Raw genomic sequence first — 27,504 nt, forward strand, 5'->3', positions numbered from 1 at the left:
ACAATTTTAAAAATTACAATAATACCCTCATATTTTAAAATTTTCAAAAATATCATTTTAAGAGTTTAATTAGAAGTACATTATTTTTTAAAAACAAAAATACAAAAACACATTTTAAGTTAAAATACAAAAACATATTTTAAGTTAAAAAAATATTTTTGGGGTTTCATGAAAATCTAAAATACACAAAAATACAACTTAAAAGTGGATAGGTACTTGATGGGTAAAAAACAAGTGAATATCAAGGTAGTCTACCAATGCCAAGATCCATGATCGACTACTGTCTTCTCAAATTAACCCAACAGGTCCCATGACCCACAATCAAATGCGGAGGCTCATGATTGTCCCATCAAAGTTAGCCAATAAATAGTGGAACCACAGTCCGAGTACGTGGATTACAGGTTCCCCACCTAAGAGCAAGTCAAAATGCACATACTGTGAAAAGGGGGCACTCTCTCCAGGTATATGTCCATGCATCCCTATATATAGGATTGCTTCTCAAAAATGGGGTTGTCATCAATACATGTCGTGCGGAAGTTTTGTTGAGCATTTGGCTATTGCTCTCACAAGCCCTTCCTTTGAACATATAAAACCACATAACTTTCCTGGCCTATAAACAACGTCCCCAAGCATGTCTCCTACCTCAACAAGGGATGACCACAATTAACCCTCGACAATAGTACCACATGCCCAAGAGGATTTTGGACATGACGCAAGCCATAGACCGCCTAACCTTAGGTCAGTCAACCACATTACACTCCCACTGAAGTGCACAATACACTATAAACTATTTTATTTGTATGCTCTCTAGGCCATTAAAAGCCACAAACCCCAACATTTCCCACTTGGCCTTTGAAGGCTGTAAAATCACTCCATTTCACTCTCTCAAACCCATCCCATGTACATGCTTGACAAATGCACTTTCCACCATTGCTTTTGTCAAAGAATCCACAACCATAGCATCTGTAGGGAGATAAACGACCTCAAACTCTCTCGCTTGAATCGCATAGCGAATGTGCTAGTAGTTTGCCTTTATGAAATTGTAGCTCTTTAGCCATACAAATCACTGCCTGGTTATCGCAGAAGAACCTCACACACACAAGCACTTAACTGGATCGACTATGAGCTGATTCAGGAACTTCTTTAACCAAACGGCTTCTTTTGCTGTAGTCTACCTCCATAGTCGAAAGTGCAACGATGTCCTATTTTGTTGAGCACCAGGAAACAGCTCAACTGGCAAGTGTGTAGATTTTCCTAGACGTGGACGTCATTCATTTGAATCATCTTAATAATCCGCATCTAACTATCCCTGTATTTGAAATTCTGAGCCTCTTCCATAATTGAGTGCAAGACCAACAGTTCCCTTTAAATTTTGAAGAACTCTATTGCCTTCAAGGGCTCCATGCCTGGATTAATCTAGAACCTAGTAATCACACTCATAGCGAATGACAAGTCCAATCTCGTCCCTAACATAACATACATCAGCGACCCAACGGCACTTCTATATAAAATTCTCTGCATGGCCTCTTTTTCTTCTGTTTTTGTGGGACACATGGCTAAGCTTAACTTGTCTTCTTATCACATGGGCTTACAATTTTCCATTTCAGATCTTTCCAATTTTTTCTTGCAATATGTCTCTTGCAATAGTGGTATAGGTCCCTCTCTTCTGTTTCTTGTGATCTTAAACCCTAGAACACACAAAGCCTCTCCAACGTCTTTCATATTGAAGTGTTGTGATAGGAAAGCTTTAGCTTCCAGAACAAGAGTCATCGAACTACTGGCAATTAGCTTGTTGTCGACATACAAGGAGAAGAATACAAGATCAATCCCACTAAACTTGACATACATGAAATAATCTTCCTTGGTTAGGCATGAACTCTTGACAACATCTAGTGAAACTTTATTTACCACTGTCTAGGAGGTTCTTTTAGGCAATAAAGAGATCTCCTAAGTTTATACACTAGGTTCTCTATTCACCTTTTTGTTAAACCCTAAAATCATGATGGCTGATTTTTGGGATGGATGGCTCTAATTAATCTCTCATCCCACAGATTTCTTAATTATCCTAAAACGTTTTGCTAAAAATTAGGTAAGACAAGAATCCCACTCAAACTAAGAGAGGGAATCTTATTCAAACTAGGAGATAGATTTTTTCTAGATTTCCTTCAATTTAAAGGAGTTTGAACCTATTTAAAACAGTCACAAGACCTTTCTCTCTCCCTCACGCACCAAATTTGGGAAGACCTTTCTCTCTCCTTAATGCACCAAATTTGGAGGGATCTCTCTCCCTTCTCTCATAGATTATCGAACCAAAATTAAGGCATAGCTTTAGACAGGAACGAAAATGGCTGTTGGGAGGGCCTTTCATCGCATGATGAGGAAGTTCCAGTCCCAATCAACTTTTGTAAAGATTGCAAAGTTCATAGACTAACATTTACAACTAAGAGATGCATGTTTCTCAGTTAGTCTAAGAGGTCTAAGGACCTTAAACTTTCCCTTAACCCACCCTAAGCCTGGGTATAGGAGGTGGTTTGCGTTAGATGGGCATCCAACGTAAAACTTTGCTACAAGTTTTCATGCAGCAGACCTCAATTAATTCGGATAAGGCTTGGATGATGATGATGATGACGACGATGATCTTAACTAATTCTCCATTTCTACTTCTATTATTACTAAATTTGCATTTTATTTATTTTGTCTTAGTTCGCCTAATTTTAAAACTTTTAGATTCTAAAGCATCCCATTAAAGTTCGAACTTTGTGTTTATGCCATCTCTAGTCTCATCAATGAAACTATGTCATCCACAAACAACATACACCAAGGGACCCCATCGTGTAGATGTCTAGTTAACTCGTCCATAACCAAAACGAAGAGATATGGGCTCAATGTTGACCCCTAATGTAAGCCTATTGTCAATGAAATCACACTTGTCTCTCCATTAGTTGTCCTCACATTAGTTAATACTCCCTTTTACATATCATTAACCAAGTCAATATATGTTATTGAAACTCCTTTCTTTTCCGACCAAGTCAATATATACTTATCATTAACCAAGTCAATATATACCCATCAAATTCTCTCTTTATAAACCCTATTGTATGCTTTCTCTAAATTAATAAAGACCATAGTTGTTGAAGATAGAAGCGGGATCGGTTCGGGATTCATTGAACCGCCCTATAGTGGAAGCTCCCTTGGGTTGGGATCAACGTCCATATAATGAACAAGACAAAGAACGAGATCCATAGGTTTATGGGAGCAAGATCCCATGTCAATGGGTTCAATGTTTTGACTAACAAGAATCAAAGCTCCACTATACATAAAAATGAGTTTGTCAAATAAAGTTGGTACGCGTTTCCTTGGTTAAGGAATCAAGGATTAAGTATACCATAGAACGGGTTTCCTATTGTTCTAATATCGATATTTTTAAAATAGAGGAATCAAGGTCCTCATCTGGTTGGCCCCAGCAACCCAGAATCCTTCCACTCGACGGTCATCTTTTTCGAATGTAGTCTCCTCTGCTTCCATTGTTTCTCAAAGGCGGGCTCTTCGAAGGGGCTAGAGGACAAGATGAACTACTCTCTCTCACACACACATGTAAAAGAAGCTTTTTAAAGCTTGAAATGAAAGCATATATTCTCGCTCACAACTAAGATGATTCATAATTGTGATTTAAGAATCTAAAACAATAGGATATCATAAATATAAGATTTTAAATGAAATGTATATTCTCACAACTAAAAGGGATGACTTACACAATAAGACTTAATAAAAAACGGGTCATTCTAGACTATGCCTAGTTCAAATTAAGAATCTAAAATAATGGACTTCGTGCTATGTGAAAAAGGAACTGAATATTCCCATCATGGAACTTATGATTCCTAAATAATGGGAACTTGGGACAATGGTGGTAATCTTTAACCATGTATAATTCGTTAATGAAAGTAGATCCCACAAACATGGAACCCAAGATTTTAATGAAACAAAACCTTGGCCCATGGTTGATGGGAGTGGAGATCTATTTCGAAATGGAACTGGATTCCACAGATGGATGGAACGTTGTCCATTTTTGGGAGCGAGATCCCAAAATTGAAAAACCGGGATCCCTACAAGATCCCTTGCAGGAACAGTGAGATCGAGGTTTCGAAGCGGGATCGTCACCTTACCCACAAGGCTCCCTTAACTGTGATAAAGACCATGGGGAGGTCATTTATCTTCTCCTTGAACTTCTTAATCAATTGCCTAAGTAAGAAAATAACCATTATTGGTCGACCTCCCCAACATAAATCTGAACTGAATTTCTCATACACATTTCATGTCTTAGTCATTGCTCAATCACTCTTTTCCATAGTTGCATCGTGTGGCTCATAAATTTGATCCATTGATAGTTCATACAACTTTGTATGTCTCATTTGTTCTTGTAATTAAGTACCACATCTTTTCCTCTATTCAACTAGGGATAAAAATAAATTAATGGGGAAATATCCTCATACCCTCTATTTTTGGTTTTCATATCTCAATAGACCCAAAGATTCAAAATATTTCTCCTAACCTCCTTACTAACTTTACCCACTTTTAATTACTTTTTTAGCCCTAACAAATATAAAAGAGACATGATCATTCTAAACTCTTCCCCTCTTTACGTGAAATATTCCCCAAATTTCTCTCTAACATTCACCCTCTTTGTCTCTCTGACGGAGGAGAGAGAGAGAGTGAGGCATGGGGGAGAGAGAGTGGGAAAATACGTGGAGAGAGAGATTTAGAGAAAAATCACGTAAAGAGATAGAGGGGATGGTGTTTAGAAAGGATATGTCTTTCTTATATTTGTTTGGGGTAAAAAAATAGGTTTAAAGGGAATAAAGTTAGCTTAGGGGGTTAAAAAATATAAAACTTAGAAATTTTATGATCCGAGATATGTTTTGAAACCTTTGGTCTATTGAGATATGAAACTTAAAAATGGGGGGTATGAGGATATTTTCCCTAAATTAATTTGTTTTTTTTGGGAGGTCTGTATGGTATTTTCTCAAATATTTAAGTAGAATTCCAGGATAATCTGCAAACATCCTGGAGAGGGAAGCAGAATCCACCCTTTAAATCATAAAAGTTCTGCTAAATTTTCAGAAGTACGCATGGCTTGCTGGGTAGACCATTTGTGAAATTCCCAAGAGACTAGTTGAGTGCCACTGCTTTGGGGCAACCACTTTCTAGGCCCACACATTCAGAGTCACTTTTGATGCACATGCATGCACAAAAGGGCAAGCATCAATATATTAATAGATATGCTAATAATCAAATAATCACCAAATCAATCATGTGAAGAACTGAAAAGTCAAAAAAGATATTGTGGGGCACCTTAGTGTTTAAGGATGACAACATACAATAGAAATGAAATAGAAAAAATGAAAAAAAGGCAAGGAAATGGTCTAATAAAATCATATTTCTTTAATCATTGGATTCCACATTAATGTCTGAATATCCCACACCTATATCCAAGAAGGCAAATATCCGAGCACTAGGCAAATAGATAGACGTAGTGCGCATATAGATATCAAGTTGAATATCACTCAATCAACCATTCAAGTTTGCTAGACACATGCCGTTCTTGATTGGTTTATGAGCATAAAGGCCAATAGAATATCATTATTTACCATCGCAAAAAGACTCAATGCTAATGCCAGCATTCCCCATGCGCTTATGTGGAGTAACAAGGTTTGCATCCCATGCAGCAATCTAAGGTTTCAAGACAATTAGCCACATAAATAAAATAAGTATTAAAAGAAATAACACTAGAAATCATATTCCAACTACATTTAAGCCTTAATCACAATGGGTTTATGGACTAGTAAAAAAGTATTTCTAGATATTATTGATAAGAATAACTTCTGATTCAACCAAGTTAGCTCCAAGAATGCTTACACAAACAAAGGAACAATGTAAAGGAGCAACATGAATCGTAATAGGTACTATTTGTATGCCAAAATCAGTTAAATAAATATCGGATATCAAAAGCTGTGAAAGATAAAGAGTTCTATATAGTTTGTAGAGAATACTATGTATCGGAGCATTGTGTCGCCATAGTCCAAGGACACGTAATTACTGAAACTGAACAGAGGGTCTCATATATTCCAATGAAACCCCAGTGAGCTGTGACTTGGTCCAGTTTTCATTCATTGAATTGCATAGCCCTCAAGTATCCAACTTTCCACGATATCAAAGTGGTGACTGATCCCATAGAAGCAGTTCATCCTTCCCATGCAATAATTGAGGGAAATCAAGAACTTTCCAGGATGAATGGTGCAACAATGATGCTTATTGTAATTGTGTGGCACCTGAATTCAATGGGAATGGAGATAGATTTTAGGGATGGACTCGTGTTTCCTAATACGGCACAAGAAATTTGGGACGCAAATTTTCTCAAGGAGATGACTGTTGGGATACATGGCCTTTAAAGGCCCTCGTGTTAAGGTTTTTGGTCATATCTCTTGTATATGTCACATGTGATAGTGTACTCATGCATTTTACAGCGTTAGCCATGAATTGGCTAGTTAAGTCCTTAACCCATTGCGTGCAAGCTCTTTCAATGGAACTTTCCAAAGGCTTTTTGATGTAATCGATGCTTCAAAAAGCGGGCCGCCCAGCACTTGGGCGGCCGCCAAGGCGGTTCTAAGGGCCTGGGCGCATCGCCAAGCCTAGGCGCCCAAAAACAAGCGGCATAACATAGGTGCCCGCCTAGACGGCCGCCCAAGGACAGCACCCCACCCCAGAGGCAGAAGAAACACTCGGTGGGGACACTTTTTGTCATTTTTTTTATACTAAGGGCCCAAAATGTAGGTTTTACGTTCATTTGAAACCTAAAACTCATTAGAGCCCATTTTAGAGAGAAAGAGAGCCCCCAAAAAACTAGTTTTCGGTGATTTCTTTAGAATCGAAGGGTTTCTCAAAGTTATGAGAAATTGATCAAAACATCACCCATTGATATTAGATTTAATTTTTGATGTTTTATAAATCTATTGGGGTTTTTTTTTAGAAGATTTTGAGTCCTTAGAAGCATCTTTAAGGTGGAAGTTTGGAGATTGAGCAATCAAAGTAAGTGAGTTTTTTTATTGCTTGCATATGTTGTATTATTTTGAGATGTCTTCTTCAAGATCTATTAAGAGTGGTGATCCCAGTTGGAAATATGGCTACAACCCGGATCCTAATGAAATAAATTGCATAAAATACAAGTTTTGTGAGAAAGATACAAAGGGGCATTAACGGGTTCAAGAAATATCTTGTCGGCATCAAGGGAGATGTTGCCCCATATAAAAAGACTCCTGATGTTGTTAAAGAGGAAATAACCAATTTTATGAGTACGGTAAAAATGAAAAAAGATGAACTATTTAACTCCATAGCAGAGATTAGGTCTGGAGTTCGGGTCAATTATGATGATGATAGTGATGAGGTTGGGATTGGGGAGGGATGTCAAGAGGTAGAACAATACATTATTAGGGGAAAAGGAAAGGGAGTTGTAATAGCCTTCTGGTTTTGGGAGTAAGAAGCCTCGAGTTAGAGGCCCCTATGGATAGTTTTTTACCTCGGCCTAACCCTGAGGTTGCAAGAGAGAAAACAAAGAAGAAACCCACCATTGAAAATAGAATGAAGAAGTTAGAGAGAAATAGAGCTGCTTATTATGTTGGCGAGCATTCCTTTCAATACCGCTCGCCTAAGCAGCTTTTATGCCGCAATAGAGGCAATTGGCCAATTTGGGCCTGAGATGAAACTCCCAACCCCATATGAGCTTTCAGAGCCTCTTTTGAAAAAAGCGGTGAGTGTCACGAACGAAGCTGTAGTAGTTAAGAAGGATGCATGGGCTCAGTATGGGGTTTCTATTATGACCGATGCTTGAAGTGATAGGAAGAGAAGAAGTCAAATGAATTTTCTTGTGAATTGTCCTTTAGGGACTGTTTTTTTGAGGTCCATTGATGCCTCTGATCATATCCACGATGCCCATTACATATTCCAAGTTATAGAAAAGGGAATCAAGGAGGTTGGGCAGCAACTTGTTGTACAAGTTGTCGCAGACAATGCTGCTCCTAATGTTGTTGCAGCTAATTTGTTGCACATAGCTTATCCAAGAATCTTTTGGGAACCATGTGCAGCACATTATATAAACCTCATGCTTGAGGTTCTTTGCAGTTTAACCGAGATATCGGGTGTAGTGAAGAAGGCAAAGTCAGTTACATATTTTATTTATAGCCACCATCTCACACTCAGCATGATGCATAGATTTACAAATAAGAAAGAGATTGTGAGGCCTAGGGTTACGAGATTTGCGACTTGGTACTTATGCCTAAATAGCATACATTCAAGGAGAGTGCAGTTGAGGCAGATGTTTACCTCAGATGACTGGAGAGCATGCAGGTGGTCCAAGGATCAGGTTGGGAAGAAGGTAAGAGATATTATCCTTTCTAAGGCTTCTTGGCAATATTTTTCCTCTTGTCAAAGTCCTTTGCATGGTTCATAGTGACAAGGTTTCTATGGGCTACATATATGACGCTATGGAGAAATGCAAGAGAGAGATAACCCAAAATTTTGATGATGATGAGAACCGCTACAAGCCTATTTGGAAGATTATTGATGAGAAGTGGGATAGGCAGCTACATCGGCCATTGTATGCAGCTGGTTATTATTTGAACCCAGCTTTTTTTTATGTTGACAAGGATATACACACAAATGGTACAATTATGACTGGACTTAATAAGTATGTAGATGTGCTAGACCCTGATCCTGATATCCAAGATATTACATGCACTGATGAGCTGATAAATTACAAGGACTCATTAAAGTCTTTTGGGAGTCCAATGGCGTTGAGGCAAAGGACCAAAATTGGTCCAGGTAGTAATAATATTCTTAAGTTCATCAAGTTCAAGTAATCAAGTTTCATTTTTATAATTATATTATTTATTTATGATTTTATTCTATATCTTTGCAGCCAATTGGTAGAGCCAACAAGGGTGTAGTTCTCCAAATTTACAAAAGTTGGCCACTCGGATCTTAAACTTAACCACTTCCTCATCCGGTTGTGAGCGCAATTGGAGTACTTTTGAAGGGGTAAGGCCGTAAGGGTAATTTGTATAATTTATTAATAATATATGAACCATAGTTTTAATTAATTTCATTTGATTTTGTTAGTTTCATACAAAGAAAAGGAACAGGCTTGAATTAAAGAGGCTCAATGACCTAGTCTATGTCAAGTATAATCGATTCTTGAAGTACAAGTTTGCTAAAAGAGACCCATCAGATCAAAAAATATGGACAATGATATAGAGTGGTTAGTTGATGATGATGAAGTCGAGGGGCATGAAGGATTGACATAGGATATGGTCATGGATGCTTTAGGGACAGTAGCTGACCCTCCTAGGGCTACTAAATCTTCTGCACAGAGGACAAGGGTGGAGGAAGAAGTGGCAGATTCAGAAGGCGGAAGAGGACGAACAATATGTCGAGGAGGGTGACGACTCCGATGAATATGATGCAAATGCAACTGACCCTACTTTTTCTGATGATGAATGACGAATGTTGAATAATGATTAAACTTTGAACATTGATTGAACTATTAAAGACTCTTTTGAGTCTTCAAGTATTACTTTCATTTTTGTTTTCTTCCTCTTGGTTGCGTATTGTGGATAGTGGATTTGTAGTTCCACTGGTTTGGTATTTGGTAACTTTGGTTTGGTAATTTGGTTGGTAAATTTTAAGTTTTAATTGGATATGGAGCGACATGGTTATGCTTATGGAGTGTGTGCTAATGTGTAGTATACTTTGAATTTTGATGTGGCCTAAATACTTAATTTTTATATTTTATACAACATATAACTGTAGAATCCTTTTTGGATTCAATTGGGCCGCTCAGGTTTTGGGCGCCCGCCTAGGCACTGGGCGGCCTGGACCCCCCAGGCCACCTAGGACCCTACTAATGCTTTTTGAAACACTGGATGTAAGATAAAAATTTATCCTTATTTTTAATATCATTCAATTGCAAAGGATGTATATTTTGATTTTAGTTTTAGGATTAATTTCTAGGTTTTCAAGTATTTTAAGGATTTTAGGGTTTTTCTTACATATTTGTTTACCATTCATTGGTTACCATTCCAGAGTACAACTAAGGATACTATTTACAAGTATTATTCAAGGGTTATTGTTCATGGGAATAGAATTGTCATTACAAACTTGTAATTAAGTAAGAACTTTTTGGGTTATTTTAATTATTATATGGATATTTAATGTCTTGAGCAAGAGAGTATGATATATATAAGAGGCATGTGGAGCCTTGAGGAGTTCATTCCACGTGACTTCCAGAAATTGAAAGAGAAAGAAAAACTTAGGCTTTTGGAACCCCTAGCTTTGGGTATGGAGAAAAATCTCCAAATTTTGTATTTGGCTGAAAAACCGTGTTCTTTTGATATTCTTCAAATTTCCCTACATTAAAACAGTATCAGAGCTCAAGGTTTCTTCACCAACAACGTCGGGAAACTAGAGCCAAGCATAGAGTTTGTAAATTTTGCACCAAGTTTTGCCAAATTTGCCTAGATCATGTTGTTTCAGCAAGTTTTTGTTGATTATTTGCTTAAGGTTCGTGATTTTCTTGAAACCATGACAGCACGAAGGGGCCATGGAAGGGGGGGGCCTCGTGGATCCACTTCATGATCCCAGAAATTAATAAATTGAAGAACTTAAAAGGAAAGTTCAGCAGTTGGCATAGCAGTTTGCCAGCATCATTCACTGGCAAGACGGTGATATTTCTGCCCAAGAAGATTTAAACTACAACCCTTTTCACCTCTGTGCCCTGCGTGAAGAGTCAAATGTACAGGAAAGTGATAGAAGACTTGACTTGAGGAATATCACTCTAGAGTTTTCAATTTGAAAGAGGATATATTTGATTTTGACACAGGTTGTATAAAAAATCAATAGGTTGTAGACTGGGATTTGTCACCAATCTTCAATACCTGACCAAATGAATAGCAAGACCTCTTAGGAGATCTGATCTATGATAAAAATCAAGATGAAGATGAAGATGTATCAGAAGAAGGTCTTGCTCGTGAAGAATATGGAAAGAAGGCAAAAAGGGAACTGATCAAAATCAAGGCCTTTGAAGATCTCAAGGATGTCAATGAGCTGGAGCACTCAAGAGATTTACAACAATGGAATCATAATAGCGCAACGAAAGTCTGGTTGACTCATAAACCGCAAATTGTGGCCCTGGTTTTAGAAAGTAATGAAATAAATGTTGAGAAAGCCTCTAAAGGCCAGAAAATTGAGTTTGAAGTTTCCTACACAATTTTCAAGGGAGTTCAGGGATAGCCAAATTTGATAAGTTCGTATCAATGACTTACTATACATTCCAGGATCTGTTTCTTTGGGATTTCTCTTATCACAAATAATATTGGAGCCAACAAAGAAGAAGGTTGAAGACAATGGTTTTCTCCAACCAGGGGCGAATGATGCACAACAAAATTATTCTTATTTTATATTTGTTATTCAATTTCAAAGGATTTATATTTTCATTTTAGTTTTAGGATCTATTTCTAGGGTTTTTAATTGTTTTAGGGAAGTTTATTCTGATATTTTCATTTCCTATTCTCTAGCTGCTATTCATGAGTATCGTTCAAGGGTATCATTCAAGGAACTATTCAAAGGTTACTGTTCACAGGGGTAGAATTGTCATTAGAAATTGTGTTTAAGTTAGGACTTTTTGGGTCATTTTAGTTATTATATAGATATTTAATGTCTTTGAACATAGAATTAATACGTAAGAGGTGTGTGGGGCCTTGAGGAGGTCATTCCACGCAATTTTCAGAAATTGAAAGAGAAAAAGAGATTAGGCTTTTGGAACCCTAGCATAGGGTATGAAGAAGAAACACCAAATTTTGCATGAGTTTGGCTGAAAAATCAAGCCCTTTTACTGTTGTTCAAATTTCTCTATATCACTTTTCAAGAGTTCTTAAGAGAAATAAACTAGATGTTATGTTCTTAAGGGGGATGGAATGAATCCTAGCAGCAATAAAGGTGATTTTTCACCCATGATTCAGGGTGGCCAAACATGGGTGGATGGCTGGGATTTAGCCACTCTAAACCCATAGATAAACTAATGGTACTAGATCGAAAGTTTCGTTATTCCCAAACTACCCCTAGGAGCTCTATAAATAAGGAACCCCATCCCTATTACTCCATACATCTCGAGAATCGCGAGATGGGCTTAAATCAGTGGTTCATAACTGAACCACTCAACAACTCTAGGCAAAAGAAGGCCCTGAGCGCATAGCCTTAGGGTAGCCGAGCACCGAGGGCAAAGGGACCTCTAAACACCCACCTAAGGGGCCAAGCTATTGTTGGGCTTTTTTGGCCATTTAAAGGTCTTACGAGAGCATGTAGTGTATTTTATAATAGTGAAAAAATAAGCTCCAGTGGGGATATGATCCAGAGGGGCCGAAGTAGGCAATTTTGATGTCGGGACTCAAACAAGGATTGACCAGCTAGGCCGAGTAGAGTTGCAAAACCCTATGATCCCTGGGCATATAGCACAACTGAGAAGCATTATCAGGGTTACCCCTTGATGAGGTCAAAGATATCCTCAGGGTAATTAGCCAAGGGACTGTGTGACCCTTGTGTGTGATTGGTAGGCCTGAAGAGACAAGGGTCATATCCTCATCATGACCATCACACGACATGTACATACGCTAGCCATATTGGAAAGTGACCACGATTGAGGATGTTGCATATACGTGCTAGAGATAGCCCCATGTACTACTTGCGATGTGTGTGCATGGGTCTGTATGACCTAGGCATCCCTAGAGGAAACATGTAGTCAGACTAAAATTGTGCTCTCGTCATCTATTGGCTAGCTTTTATGGACCCCTTTGATGGACTGTGGATCATGGGAACTACTAGTCAGTTTGAGAAAGTGAGTGTGGGACATAGTTATTAATAGAGATAGAATGCCTTAGTATTTTCATATTTTCCTTAATGAAGTTGGGTCCAATTCCCATCAAATTAATTTGAAAATAATTAATTTGATTACAAATGATTTTTAGAATTTTAAAATAAATTTTTAGAAGTCCCTGGATATTTTACTTCATCAAAATTAATTTTTAAATAAGCTAAACTGAATTTTCTGGTATTTAAATATTTAGAGAAGAAAATAAAATATTTATCTTTTTTCACAAATCATTTTTAGAATTCTAAAATTATTAAAATATATGGGGGGCCATTATATTCTATGGGCCCTACCTTTCTGCCTCATTTTATGGAGTGCGTGGGGCCAACTAATGCCCATGGAGTGGCACACCCCACACTTCTCCCCTTCTTTCCGTTTGTGTTGGCTTGTGTCATAAGCCATTCAAGAGATTAAAACAAGAAAGGAAAGTTTTTGAATAGAGGCTAATTAAATTTTCAAAACTAGCATGTGTAGAGATTTATTAAAATAAAAGGCAAATGCATTATATTTTCTATACTAAATATTTGATGGGATTAGGTTAAAGAAGCTGAGAGATAAGGTTCTAGTACCTTCCATTAGTTTATGATGGCTAATCTATGGATTGTATGGCTAAGATCTTTTACCCCACAGGTCAGCTTTAATCAATGGTCAAGATGAAATCTCCATAACGATGGCTCAACCCTGGAAACCCTAACCCTAGCCAAAGATCTATAAAATCTCTCACTGGGGCTATACACTATCTCTCCTCAAGGTGGCACGCCACCCTCTCTCTCATCTATTTATCTTTCTTTCTCCAACTTTCAAAGCCTCTCTCTTAGACAAAAAACAAAGGGGGAAGCCCCAACCTTTTGTAGAGACATAGAGGGGCACACCCCATACATAGTAAACCAAGAGAACGGCCTAGTTTTGGTCCACATGCTCTCATATCCATTGAAGGGTTTCTAGCCAAAGCTTCCCATCTTTGCGAGATCTAAGTAACGCCTTGATCTCGTTCGCTATCGATCGAGGAGACCCAGTGTAAGGTGTGCAAAGTCCAATCTTTTGGTATTTCCTTTATTTTACTGCATTCTTATGTTTCTTGTTCCCAAGTTCAAGTTGATGTAATTTTTGGTAATGTAATGAAGAGTTGTTAAAGTGGCAGCAAGTGAGAATCCATATTTGAGTTCTTATTTGAACTTTTGTAAGTGATCTAGCTTGTTTAAAAAAGAATAAAATTTAACTATGTAGACCGTGCTAGTTCACTTTGTCCACGTTCAGCCACCGCCTCGACAGGTATATAACATAGCACCTTCACCATTCTTCTTCTTCTTCTTCTTCATCTTCAGAATGTCATGATGGGCTTAGAGCAGGGTTTCAAAATTCAGCTGCCCCAACTCCTAGGGGGGGCATGCCTCAGGCGCATCGTCTGGGGGGTGCCTAGGGCAGAGGATCTCTTGGTGCCTACCTAGGTGCCTAAGGCACCTGCCAAGGCATGCACCTAGCACATTGGCCTAGGATCAAAAACTTGGAAGGATTCTTCTTCTTGTTCTTCTTCTTCTTCTTACACAGCAAACATTTCGAGCGCATACACCTCTTCTTAACACAACATCAAACACTTGGAGTGCCAACACTGCATCAATCAATTGGAAGACATCTTAAAAACTCTCTCTCTTCCCACAACCACCCACCCACCCACCCCCAACCCCCCCCCGCCCCCAACCCTTGTTGCCTTTGGGGCACCTCAATCATAAGGTGCCCACCTAGGCAGCCAGGACGCTTGCTAAATATATAAGTTATGTTTCAGTGTGTGACCCTTGAATTGTCTGTTAGTATCAATCACCGATTCCAACAGATCCAGAAATAGAGCCTACGATTGAGGCATGCCAACAAACGCTTCCAAGTGATTTTCCAGTTTCCAGAATAATTGAATATGTAGTCAAATCTCTACAAGCCAGTAATATCCCTCTACCATAACTCTAGGATCAGGAATCACAATACTAAAATAATAAGGGAAAGCAACATGCATCTGCCAACAGTTCAAAACAACTCCAAGATTTGCCAGTGACACCAAGATTGGCAGTACAAGCACCACCGACATTGAGCTTCATGACAGCATATAGAGACTGGTCCAAGAAATGATAAATACATCAGGTCCAGTTCAAGTCTAGCTTGAACAGCTAGAACTGGAATCAAGTTATCCTCAAGTCTAACAAGGCAATGCGGCGCTAAACGGTCAACTAATTTCTAACAGTGAGAAAGCAATCAAGTAGCTAAGGGTTTGCTCAAAAACAAAACAATAACAAGCAGCTGTCTTAATTTAGCAACCAAAAGGTCAACTTTCTAACAGTTAGAAAGCAATCAATTAGCTAAGGGGTTTGCTCAGAAACAAAACAATGACAAGCAGTTGTTATAATTGAGCAACCAAATCAATATATTACACAACAAAACGATGATAGACAGTAATCTGAAGTGAGGAACCACAAAACATACTTGGAAAGTTTGCTTAAGGATAAAAAAGAACCTGCAAAAGTTTTGATGGAGGTAGCTTCACATTTATCATAAACTCCTCATTCCAAATAGGCTCTTTTGTCCTGCACCAAATTCATAAATTTCTCAAATATTGGAAGGTGTGACGCCTGGAAATTTTAAATTGTCTGAATCAGGGCTTCAGTTCCAATCAAAACTCATATGACTCAGGACTTCAGTTCCAATCAAAACTCAAATGACTCACAACTTAATGAGTTGAGTTACCAAGTACTCCATTTTTCTAGTTTTCTAAATGTCATCAAAACATGGAAGAAAGGTTAGATATAGTTAAAATACACCACAAACATACGCATACTCTTGGTATTATTAACTTGTTGACTGGCAAAATGAGATTCTTGTCTTTCTATTAAACCGAGTTTGGAAAATGAGAAACGATAAAGAGAAGCAATCATTCGTTGCAAGATTTTTTTTTTTTTTTTTTTTTTTTGGAGAATGGTTAACTTTGGTATAGATATATAGATATAGTACAAAAAGAGCTAAAATACAGCACAAACATGTTGGAAATCAAAGAAGTGTAAGAAGGATCAAAATCTAGAAAGAGAGAGAAGGTTGAAGAGATAGATGAGAGATAGAGAGAGTCATGTGACGAAGAGAAGAATAGACTCACGGTGTTGTCTCTAAGACACCGACGCCCCAGTTATATGTATTTTATTACTAATAAAAGCTTAAAGTTACAAAAATGCCCTTAAGTAAGGGAAATGACAAAAATGTCCTCAAGGACTTGAATACAAGAGAAATAGATAAAAAACTTAATTATATACCCAGGTTGCTTAAAACTATTTGTAGTGGAGGTTTCCCCATAGCCTTCGCAAGAATATCTGCTAGCTGGTCATATGTTTTACCATATGGAAGACAAATTTCCTTAGTAGCAACCTTTCTCGAATGAAATGACGATAGACTTCTATATGCTTCATTTTCTTTTTGAAATGTAACTTCTATATGCTTCGTTATGTGCTGGAGCAAATTATGGGTTATAATGATAGTTGTCTTGTTGTCACAGTACAAGGACATTGAACTTTCACAGGAAAAAAATATCTCTTTAAAGAATTTTTAGCTAGAGTAATTCACATGCACCATTATCCATAGATCTATACTCAGCTTCTGCACTTGATCTTGCTACTACTGACGGTTTTTTTACTCCTCCAAGTCACAAGGTTCCTCCAACAAAAGTACAGTACTCCGATGTCAATCTTCGATCTACAATAGAGCCAGCCCAGTCTGCATCTATATAGGCTTCAACTTGTAAATGCCAATGATTAGCAAATAGCAGTCCTCTCCCTGGTGATGATTTTAGATACCTGAGTACTCTGATAGCAGCCTCAAGGTGGATAGTTCATGGGGAATGCATAAACTGACTAATCACAATCACAGCATATGCAATGTCTATACATGAAGTGAAAGGTATGTTAATCGACCACTAACCTTTGAGACATACCCACATCCTTGAGAGCTTCTCTCCTTTGGTCATCAAGCTTATGATTCTGTTCTATATGTGTGTCAACTTTTTTAGCCCCAAGCTTTTCAGTTTCCTCAAGTAGATCCAATATATACTTCCTTTGAGAGATGAAAATTCCTCTTTTTGACCTAGCTACTTCTATTCCAAGAAAGAACTTCAGTGGGCCCAGATCTTTGATTTAAAATTGTCATGAGAAAACCCTTTAAGTTTTTAATTTCCTTAGGACAATAACCAGTTACAACAATGTCATCCACGTATACAATTAGGACTGCATATTTGATAAATGAAGTATGGTCAGCATGATTTCAAGTATTTTCAATTATTTGGACAGCCCCACTAAACCTCTCAAGCCAAACCTGAGGAGATTGCTTTAATTCATAGATGGCTTTTCTCAGTCTATAAACTTTCCTTTCACAACTAGGCACACGAAACCTAAGTGGAGGAACCACTTATACTTCTTCTTGCAATTCCCCATGAAGGAATGCATTCTTGACAACCAACTCGTATAAGAGCCACTCCAAGTTAGCTGCCGAAGACAAAAGTACTCAAATAGAATTCATTTTAGCTACAAGAGCAAACGTTTCTTGGGTCTATTCTATGTCTGAAAAAACCCCTTGGCAACTAGTCTCACCTTGTATCTATCAATAGTACCATCAGTATTGTGCTTTAGAGCATAAACCCATTTGTAGCCAACTAAATTCTTCCCTTTGGGAAGGTTTACCAGCTCCCAAGTGCCATTCTTAAGTAATGCCCTCATCTCCCCATACATAGCCTCCTTCCACTTAGGATGGGCGGATAGAAACATAGGACAAAAAGAACACAAAAATATGATAAGAAGGAGACAAGGACTCATCAGAGACAAAATTGCTAATTGCTGATCTAAAGAACTATGTTTACATTCCGTATAACAATGTGCAGATCCAAATGTTCACATTGCGAACTGATGAAAGCAGGATTAAGATTACTTAGGTCAAAGGTATGAGACTGGCTCCGAGCACGTCAACAACGGTAATCCCCACTTCTTTTCGTTTTCGTCAAGTATAGACTTTTAATTCATTTTTTTCAGTACCAACATCATATGATTGCCCTCCATTGTTCTCTTGCACTCAAGTCAAAAATAATAATTTAGGAACACGAAGGTGAATATGAGAGCTATCTCTGCAATGTGCTCCCCCTGAAGAAAGGCAAGGGAAAAAGGACTAGAAAAGGTTACATACATTAAATAAATTTCTTCCCAGATATTGGATTATAGCATTTGTAGCCCTTCCAAGAGAACGTTTCATCATCATCATCATCATCATCATTGTCAAAGCCTTTTACCAACTAATTGGGGTCAGTTAGACGAATCTTGATTCGTCATTCTACTCTATTAACTACCATACCCTTAGTGAGGCCATAAGTCACCATATCTCTTCTCTCTACTTCCAACCATGTCCTTTTGGATATAACCTCTACCTTTTTTTAGCCTTCCACTTTAACTAACTCGCACCCGAACAAGTATTGTACTAAGTCTGTGCCGCACATGGCCGGCCCACCTCAGTCTACTATCTCTCATCTTATCGCCAATTGTGCCACACCTAAATTTTTCCGAATGTATTTATTTGAATTCTATTTCTTCTTGTCTTGCCACTCATCCATCTCAACATCCTCATCTTCGCTACACTCATTCCATGAGTATATTGTTTTTTGACTGCCCAACATCCCACCCCATAGAGCAAAACTAGTCTCACAGTTGTCCTATAGAACTTGCCCTTTAGCTTCATTGGCATGCAGGGATCACATAAAATTCCAGTTGCACATCTCCACTTCGCCCACCCAGCTCTAATTCTACGAACGAAATCTTCCTCAATCTCTTCATTTTCCTAGATTATCAACCCAAGATTTCGAAAGTGTGCTCTTTTTGGTATTTCCTTACCGTCAATTTTAAGTACTTCCTTGTCTCTATTCCTATTATTAATTAACTTGGATTCCATATAGGTCGTCTAGTGCGGTTAATTTTAAAACCATTAGATTCTAGAGCATCCTTTTAAAGTTCTAACTTTGTGTTGTTGTCGTTTCTAATCTCATTGTTTAAAACTATGTCATATGTGAAAAACATACACCAGGGTACCTCGTCTTGTAGATGCCTAATTAAGTCGTCCATAACTAAGACAAAGAGGTATGGGCCCAATGCTGACCCCTGATATCGACCTATTGTCACTAAAAATACACTCGTCTCTCCACTAGTTGTTCGTACACTAGTTAGAGCTCCATCATACATATCTCTCACCAAATTGATGTAGTGTTTGGAGACACCTTTCTTTTCAATACGCACCAAATCAAATTTCGAGATACTCTATCATCAGCTTTCTCTAGATCAATAAAGACCATGTGGAGATCTTTTCCCTTCGCCCTAAACTTCTCAATCAGTTGTCTAAATAGAAAAATAGCCTCGGTTGTCGACCTCCCTAAAATTAAAATCGAATTGGTTTTCTAATACACTCGTTTCATGCCTTAGCTGTTTCTCATTCACTCTCTCTTAGAGCTTCATAGTATGGCTCATAAGCTTGATCTTTCAATAGTTCGCACGATTCTCTATGTCTCCTTTGTTCTTGTAAATAGGTACCTTCCAAGAGGAAGGTTAACAAAGGAAAATACATTTCACAAACTAATAGTCTAACTTTGTATGATTTTAGCCGAGAACATATAAGAAGCGCAAATAACCAAAGACCTTAAGAGGGACTCTAAAATGTGGGCGAGATAGAGTGTCGCAAGTGCAGCTTCATACCAATACTTCTTGGGTACATTCCTAATCAAGAGAAGCGCCAGACTCACTTCCAAACGTGTTTATTCTTTCTTTTAGACACCTCATCATCATCATCATCACCGTCTTTTTCCAATTCATTGGGACACTGTATCTCATCAATCGAATGCCCCGTCGTGTTTTAGACTACAAATCGCCCTATAAGCTACTCCTTTTAAACACTTGATGTAGGAAAATAGGTAGAAAGCAATAAAATCATCAAGAAAACACGCTAAATACAAGAAATAACAAGGAGAAACCCTAGGTTTCTTATTCAACCCAAGCTAGGGATCTTAAAGCCTAAGCTTTTCTTTCTCTTTCAATTCCAAAAATTACATGAAATGATCCCTTCAAGGCCGTACCACCTCTTATGTAATATGATTTAATATTCAAAGACATTAAATATCCATACAATAATAAAAATGACCCAAAAATTCTAACTTAAACATAAAATTCATAATGACAATTATGCCCCTGTGAACAGTAACCCGTGGTGCCCATGAATAGTAACTACTGAATAGTAAATAAAAAATTTAGAAGGTTTTTGCCCCTTAGGGTTATCTAAGTCATTTGAGTTTGTAGCGATTTTAGCAGTGTTCAAGGACTTGGCTGAATTACCCAAATTCAGCCCTAATTCAGCCCCTTGTCAAGCTGAGTACTCTGGTAAAACTCAGGGATATTTAAAAAATACAAATTATTTTAATCTGTAAAATCCATGTATAAATATTTCATACAAAATTTTAGTATTTTTTATAATGAATTGTGACTATTTCTTGTCATATAACCCATTTTCATATTTTCTATCTTTTTTGGATTTTTTTGAAATCTCTAGCTACAAACAAATTTTTATTAAAAATCCATGTTTTATATTTTTTTTCATTTTATTTTAACTTTTGACGTTATTTTGAGTTTTGTTTAATTTTTACTATTTTATTTTATTTTTAACAATTTTTTTATCTTTTCATTTTTTAGGGCTTTTTTTTTGGACTCTCTACACTACTTAGACCCGAGTTACCCAGCTTGGGCACGCCCAAGTCTTAGAGCCCATGACGAGGTTTTGAACATTGGATTTCAAAGGTAAAATGGGAAAATTAAGCAATTAGGGCTTAGGTTTCTTGGAAATCAAGTTAGCTATTTAGTGTTTTCCTTGTTTATTGATTTATTAGCCTAGGAAGGATAGACAAATGTTCGCTCTTTTTGGCTCCTAAAGGGACCTTATGTTTGGGGTTGATTCCTATACAGGCTCCTTAAGAGAGCATAATCACTCAATCTTTTAATTACGGGTTTATTTCTCCATTCTCCCCCCAAAATCATAATGTTTACGCAAAATGTAAAAGACTTGTTACAATGAACATTGACAATGCCAAATAAATGTGACATACAAAGCTAAACGACACATTTTTATAAATCTAGTAAAACCAATCCTCGCAGACGACTGCACTTCATCTCAAATTTCTCATTAATTTTTCTTTGCGCATTTTATGTATTTTATATTAAAATACCAAACATAGATGTAAAAGAACACATAATCGACTTACGCCCATTTGATATTGCTTTTTTCCACCTGATTATCAAATTGAATGACAACATATGGGTCACTTGTTCCCTGACAATTCAACAAAAGATATAAATTGTCATGGAAAGAATCATCAGTTGTTGGAATAAAAAGTGCATAAGAATGAACCTAGAAAAAGCTATTGTTTTATTAACAAGGAATCGTCAATAGTCAAATCACAAGTGCAAGATATCCACAGCAATTATTATTGCTTGGGCAATAAAAGTCATAAAGAAGATACCAATTTTATTTATCAATTGTCAAATTATACTTAATAGTATCAAATTCTAAGTATTATAGATGGCTAATGTTATTACTTACAATACACATAACACAGAAAGCACGAAAAAAACACATGAATATGATACAATTTTATAAATGGTTTTACAGATTAAAATTATTCAGATCTCAAGAAGTCATAAAGTGTGCCACTAAAATATTAAGAGAAGAAGAAAAAGGAAAAAAGGAGGAAGCCAACACATGCCCAAAGGTCCAATGCATTGTTGCATGAAACTCCACCTATAGCAGCAAAAGTTCCCAATGAATCACCGTGCAAGTGCTTTTGCTCCCATTCCCAAAGAGGATTTATGGCATTCAATCCGATAACCCACTCTTCCACTATCACAACAACCTCAGTGATGTAAAAGAACACCACTAGGCATGTGACCACCCACCCATGCTTGTCTAACTTGTGCAAGGAGCAAAACCCACTACCATCAATCAAATTTTCAAGTTCTCAACTCTTGAAGGGCCAATTTGGATGTACTCATTATCATTGATAATTCATTGTTTCAATAAAGTTGATTGTATCCATCATAAAAGTATCTGAGATAAACTTAGAGTCAGTTTTACATATAAATTTATATTATTAAAAAGTTGTTTTTAATTCATTCAAAGTAATTTGCTCAACATCACATGTTCTTAGCCAGAAATAGCTAAACTTAGCTAGAAATCACTAAAAAGTTAAATATGTAAATACAGAAAAAGTATATATAAAGTTGTAACCTAAAAGTTTAGATTTAAAGATGTACCTCAAAAATTCATCATGAAAGATTGTTTGGATATTGGAAAACCTTCTAATTGATCCTCTCGACATTGAGATGTATGAATATGGAAAGGAAAAAGGAGTTCAAGTCTGCGAAATAGTGTATCTTGCAACATATTATCTGGACCGTCCATTTTCAATATTTTCATGTGTTTTTAGATCTACTTAATTTAAACCATTTTTGGGGTTTAAATAAAATTAGAGATGAAAGTAGACTCTCAAGCCATCTTAAGAATTTTTGATATCAAAAGTACATTTATGATAAAATTTAGAGGTGTGCCTTGTTTAAGGTTGTAAACTTATGGAAACCACACCCTTAAAATAATATTATACATAATAGTAAGATACGTACCAAAGTTAATAAACTAACTTTTATCCAAAGTACATTAATTTAACATAAGATAATATATTTAGATAAAATTAACAATCATCCAAACAAGCCCTAAGTTCCAAAATCCTTCTCTAAGAGGCCTCTTATAAAACTACTTTTGTCGTTTTTCTAATTTGTGAGGGGTTTTCTCAATCACTCATAGAAAGTGTTTTCTCAATCACTCATGGAGAGTATTTAGGACAAAGAATGTAGCAGGACTATAGACAAGGAGAAGAGATGATTACCCTACTTCTCGTTATAATGCATAATGGACTCATTTTGATGCAAGACATAAGTATTCTTAGTTTTAATTTTTGTTAGTTTTCAAAGGATGAATATTTTAATTTTACTTTTAATTTTAATTTTAATTATAGGGTTTATTTTTTGAGTTTTAAGTTTCTTTGGGATTCTAGGTTTCTTATATTTTTAGGATTTTAGGACTTGTTCAGAATAGTAAGATTGTTTATGGAATATTTTGTTTATCAAGGTAAAAATGTCATTACGAAAAAAATGTATTTATGTTGGGACTATTAAGTCAATTTTATTTGGCTAAAGTTATTTTGGACTTTTGTATCCCAGTGAAAATATAAATAAAGGTGTGTGGGCCTGTATGGGGCATTCACATGGTGAAAAGAGGAAAATGAAAAAGGAAGCTTTTGCTCCATACTTAAGCTTCCCTTCAATTGGTACTTGTGCTTTTCTTGGAATTTGTTTAATTTTCTGGTTTTTTACAAATTTATACATCAATTGGTATCAGAAAACATGATTCTTAAGCAGAAAGGGCTGAAATCTTTGATTGAGTCTCGAATTTAGACTAGGGTTCCAGCCCAGAATTTACTGATTTCAGCCCAAGATTTACTAATTTCAGCCTAAAACTTGCAGATTTCAGCCTAGGGTTTGCTGATTTTATGCCTAGGGCTTGATTTTGGCGAACATATGCCAGATATGAAGAGATTAAGGATCTCAGAAAGCAGGTTCAGCAGCTTGTACAACAATTTGCAGATATCCATCATGGAAAAAACAGTGATCTTTCCACCAAAGAAGATGTCCAGGACAACCTTTTTCACCGTCATCCTCCTAAGGTGTCATGAAGGGAAGAGTGATAGAAGACCTAGACAAGGGGACAATACTCTAGTGTTTTCGATTTGAAGGTGGGCATTGATGATTTTCACGAGAATTATTTGACTCAACCAAGGGAGTGGTAATCTTGCTGCTTATAAGTACATATTGGTTTGTTATATTGAGGCGGCCGATCATGGAGAATCTTTGTTTCCAACAAGTCATATCCAAAATCAGCATGTTGTGGATTAGGATTGGCTGCCAATTTTCAATACATGCTCAGATGAACAAGATCTCTTAGGAGATCCGATCTATGATAGGGTTCAAGATGATGATCTCAAGGATATCGAAGAGGTAGAGAATTCAAGAGATGTAGGGCATTGAGATCAGAGTAGCACAGTAGAACTGTAGTCGATTCATAAACCACAAATTGTGGCCTTGGACACAAAGAGAAATGAAATAAATGTCGAGAAAGCCATTAAAGGCCAAGAAATTGAGTTCGAAGTCTCCTATACGATTTTCAATGCGAGTTCAGCATTCTTGATGATTTCTTCTTACCGTAATTAATTTTTAAGCTAATAAAGAAAAAGATCGAAGAAGATGGTTTTGTTGCTAAGTTCATCTTAGCCTGCTTTGAAATTCAAGGACAAGTTTTCTCCAACTAGGGGAGTTTGGTGCAAGACAAAAAAAATTTATTTTAAATTTTTGTTTGATTTTAAAGGATTAATATTTTAATTTTAATTTTTGGGTTATTAAGTATTTTAGTGATTATTCTAGGGTCTTTTTATATTTTTAGGATTTTAGGAGTTGTTTAAAAAAGTAGTTAGAGTAAAGCACATTTTGTTTTATTAAGGGTGAAAAAAAATTTATGAATTTTGCATTTAAGTTGGAATTCTTTAATCAATTTTATTTTGGCTAAGATTATTTTGGCCTTGTGTACCTCAATGCAAATATAAAATTAGGTGTGTGGGGCTGTGTGGTCATTCAAGTGACTTTGAAAAGAGGAAAAAGGAAATGAAGCCTTTATTCCCTAGTTAAAGTTTTGGGGAGGAAACCCGGTTCCTTCAATTGGTGCTTGTGCTTGTGCTTTGCTTGGAATTTGTTTGATTTTTGGTTTTCTTCATCAAATCTCTACATCACATTTGCATATAGCATTTAAGCAGCTGGATCAGTGATTGAAATTGGATAAATGATTGAAACTAAAACAGTGGAACACCTAGATGATATGAGTGCTTAGAGAGGCAAAGCATTACATAGAAGTCACAGAGAGAGAATATTTGATAAATAAGTAAATACATTTTCAGTTTGGCAGGAAGAAATCATACCCAAGGATCCATGGCAGGGAAATCAAAACCCTTTTTCAACTTAATAAGCAACTGCCCATCATATACCTCACAAAGAAACTGCCTGAAACAATGAGGAATATGCACAAAATGGGATGAACAATCTTGCTGTAAAACTCTTCCAAAAAAAAAAAAAAGCAAGAAAATAAAACCAAAACAGCAACAATAAACTATTCTTGCAGTTTCTTAGTATCTAATAAGATAATAAGAAAGTTGTGTTAATCCCTTTCTATATTGATACTCAAAGTTGCACTCATATTCTCATCCATAAATCACGAATCAATACTATCATTCCCAAAAAAACAATTACCTATAGTCCCTCCTCTTCAAAGAGCAAAAAATAACCAAAAAAAATGAAACTACTACAGCTTCAGTGCAGCTCCTCTAAAGAACACCACGATATAAGAAAACTATTAGAAATACTGCAGAGAACTCTCTCTTTATTGATTAATAAATAATATATTGATTAATAAAGAATATACAAGACCCGTATAAATATACGGCTAGTAACAATTCTGGATAGACACCAACAGTTCTGGATATATATGCTAACAAAAACCACTACAGATGTACAGTAGCGCAGCAATCAGAGCAATTGAGGTAGGATATCCACCCGATAAAGGTATAGAAAAGCGCATCATACAAATCTACATATTATTTGTACATAGCACACTTTAAGAAGATCAATTACTAGAAGAAAATTGAATTTGGCGCCAGCAAGAAGAGAGAGAGAGAGAGAAAGAGAGAGAAAGCCTTACTCAGACAGGAACACTGTTTGACAATCAGCAGGATCAACTGCACGAATCCCTACATTTTCCTATAGAAAAATTCATAAATAAAAGAACAATACATTTCTAAATGATACAAAAATTCAAATTCCACTATAATCTCCATGAACATACAGGTGGAGTTGTGTACGCTTCAAAGGCGAACCCTGCAAGCACAACTGCGAGGTTCAGATCAAAAGAAGGCGAATCGCCATCCTTCTCCAACGTGCTTACACTACTTTCAGAAGCCTCTGCATGTGCCCTGAACAAGCGATAGGACATGGAGCCTGAGCTCCTGCGCTTTGGGTGAATATCAAAAGAATTGAGCTTCACAGTAGAGGGCCTTTTAGGATTAGGGTTAGGAGGGAGAAAGAAGTTAAAACCATGGTTGCAGAGGAAGGGTCTAGGGGAAGAGGAAGAGAGTAAGCAAAGGAAGAGAGGAGGAGTTTTGCAGAGCTTCAAGGTATCCATGGATGGAGGGGGTCAAACAGAGAGAGCAGCAGCAGTACAATGTAGAGAGAGAGAGAAATCTCGAGCAGGGTGTTCAGAGTCCAGACACTCATAGAGACCAGAACGTTAGCCAACCAGCTCGAAGTACCTTCCCGCTGACGCAATCCGAGAAAAAGTAAAACAAAATAAAATTTTAAAAGAATAAAAACATAAATGTATGGGAGGAGTGGCTATCGATAGGGTACGGTTTGTATACAGCCGAGGTTCTAAACAAATTACAGCACTCCTTCAAATACGGTAGAGGTTTCAATATTTAAAATATTTGTGATAGCTTTAAACATATTTTTATTTTTAATTATAAAATTTAAAGCTTTTATATCTATCAAAATTTGAAAATCTTGAAAATTAACAGTCCAAAAATGCGATTTATTTTTATTTTTTAATATCTATACATCTTGATGTTGAGATGATCAATTTAAATACAATCTTTTTTTTTTTTAATGTCTATACATCTTGATGTCAAAATGATCAACGTGAAGATATTAAAAATACCCAGGATTATTCTAGAATAAAATTAAAGCCTACCTTCAAATTGTGTTGAGAAATGTGGTTGTAATATTGGAAATCTTTGTGATAGCCTTAAAATATATTTTCATCTTTATTTATAAAGTTAAAGATCTATGAAAACTTGAAAATCTTGAAAATTAACTGTCCAAAAATGCGTTACGAAATACACTATTTCCAAAACTTGAAATTCATATTTTTCTTATGTCCATACATATTGATGTCGAGATGATCAATTTGAGGATAAAGCATCGGCTCTATATAAGCTTTTCCATACAAAATTTATGGTGTATTTTTAGGTTGGTTTTTCTTTCAGAGCAATGATATAGAATTATCTTTCCCCAAAGTATTTTGCAACACATAAGTAGGGTTTTTAATTATTGAAAATGTGAAGTACAGTTAAAATATTTAGCAGAAATATTTGAAAGTTATGAAACTATTTTTCTAATAAGAAATACTCTTATTGTGTATTACAAATCATATTTAGTAAGGTTGTCAAACGTCATACCAGAAGTGATGGTGAAGTAACCATATAAAAAACCAAATCTGAGACTTAGTTATGGAAATCAAAGGATTAGTAGATCTTTGTATGCAAGGAAAAACAGTACAACTCTGCA

The 27,504-nt window shown here is 36.5% G+C and overlaps 1 protein-coding gene across 12 annotated transcripts in view; it reads right to left on the bottom strand.

Moving 5' to 3' along the window:
* LOC18426039 (putative triglyceride lipase) overlaps positions 1-26,490 on the bottom strand; it is a 95,115-nt gene extending 68,625 nt beyond the window's left edge. For 9 of the 12 annotated variants that reach the window (XR_016059615.1, XR_016059616.1, XR_016059614.1 and 6 more), the window contains exons 1-6: positions 26,009-26,490; positions 25,865-25,923; positions 25,089-25,170; positions 21,273-21,340; positions 15,471-15,540; positions 5,646-5,727 (exon numbers count right to left, since the gene is read on the bottom strand). Coding sequence is in view for 1 of the 12 variants with exons in the window: in XM_011622051.3 (XP_011620353.2) it covers positions 5,646-5,727; positions 15,471-15,540; positions 21,273-21,340; positions 25,089-25,170; positions 25,865-25,923; positions 26,009-26,344 (697 nt within the window). In the remaining 11 variants the exon portion in view is untranslated. The remainder of the gene's footprint in view (positions 1-5,645; positions 5,728-15,470; positions 15,541-21,272; positions 21,341-25,088; positions 25,171-25,864; positions 25,924-26,008) is intronic. The other 3 variants (XR_016059622.1, XR_016059625.1, XR_016059623.1) reach the window with 1 other exon arrangement.
* Between the last annotated feature and the right edge of the window lie 1,014 nt (positions 26,491-27,504).

The sequence above is a fragment of the Amborella trichopoda genome, chromosome 7, assembly GCF_054954075.1.
Source record: "Amborella trichopoda isolate Santa Cruz 75 chromosome 7, AtrichopodaSantaCruz75HAP2 v2.0, whole genome shotgun sequence".
NCBI classification, from domain to species: Eukaryota; Viridiplantae; Streptophyta; class Magnoliopsida; order Amborellales; family Amborellaceae; genus Amborella; species Amborella trichopoda.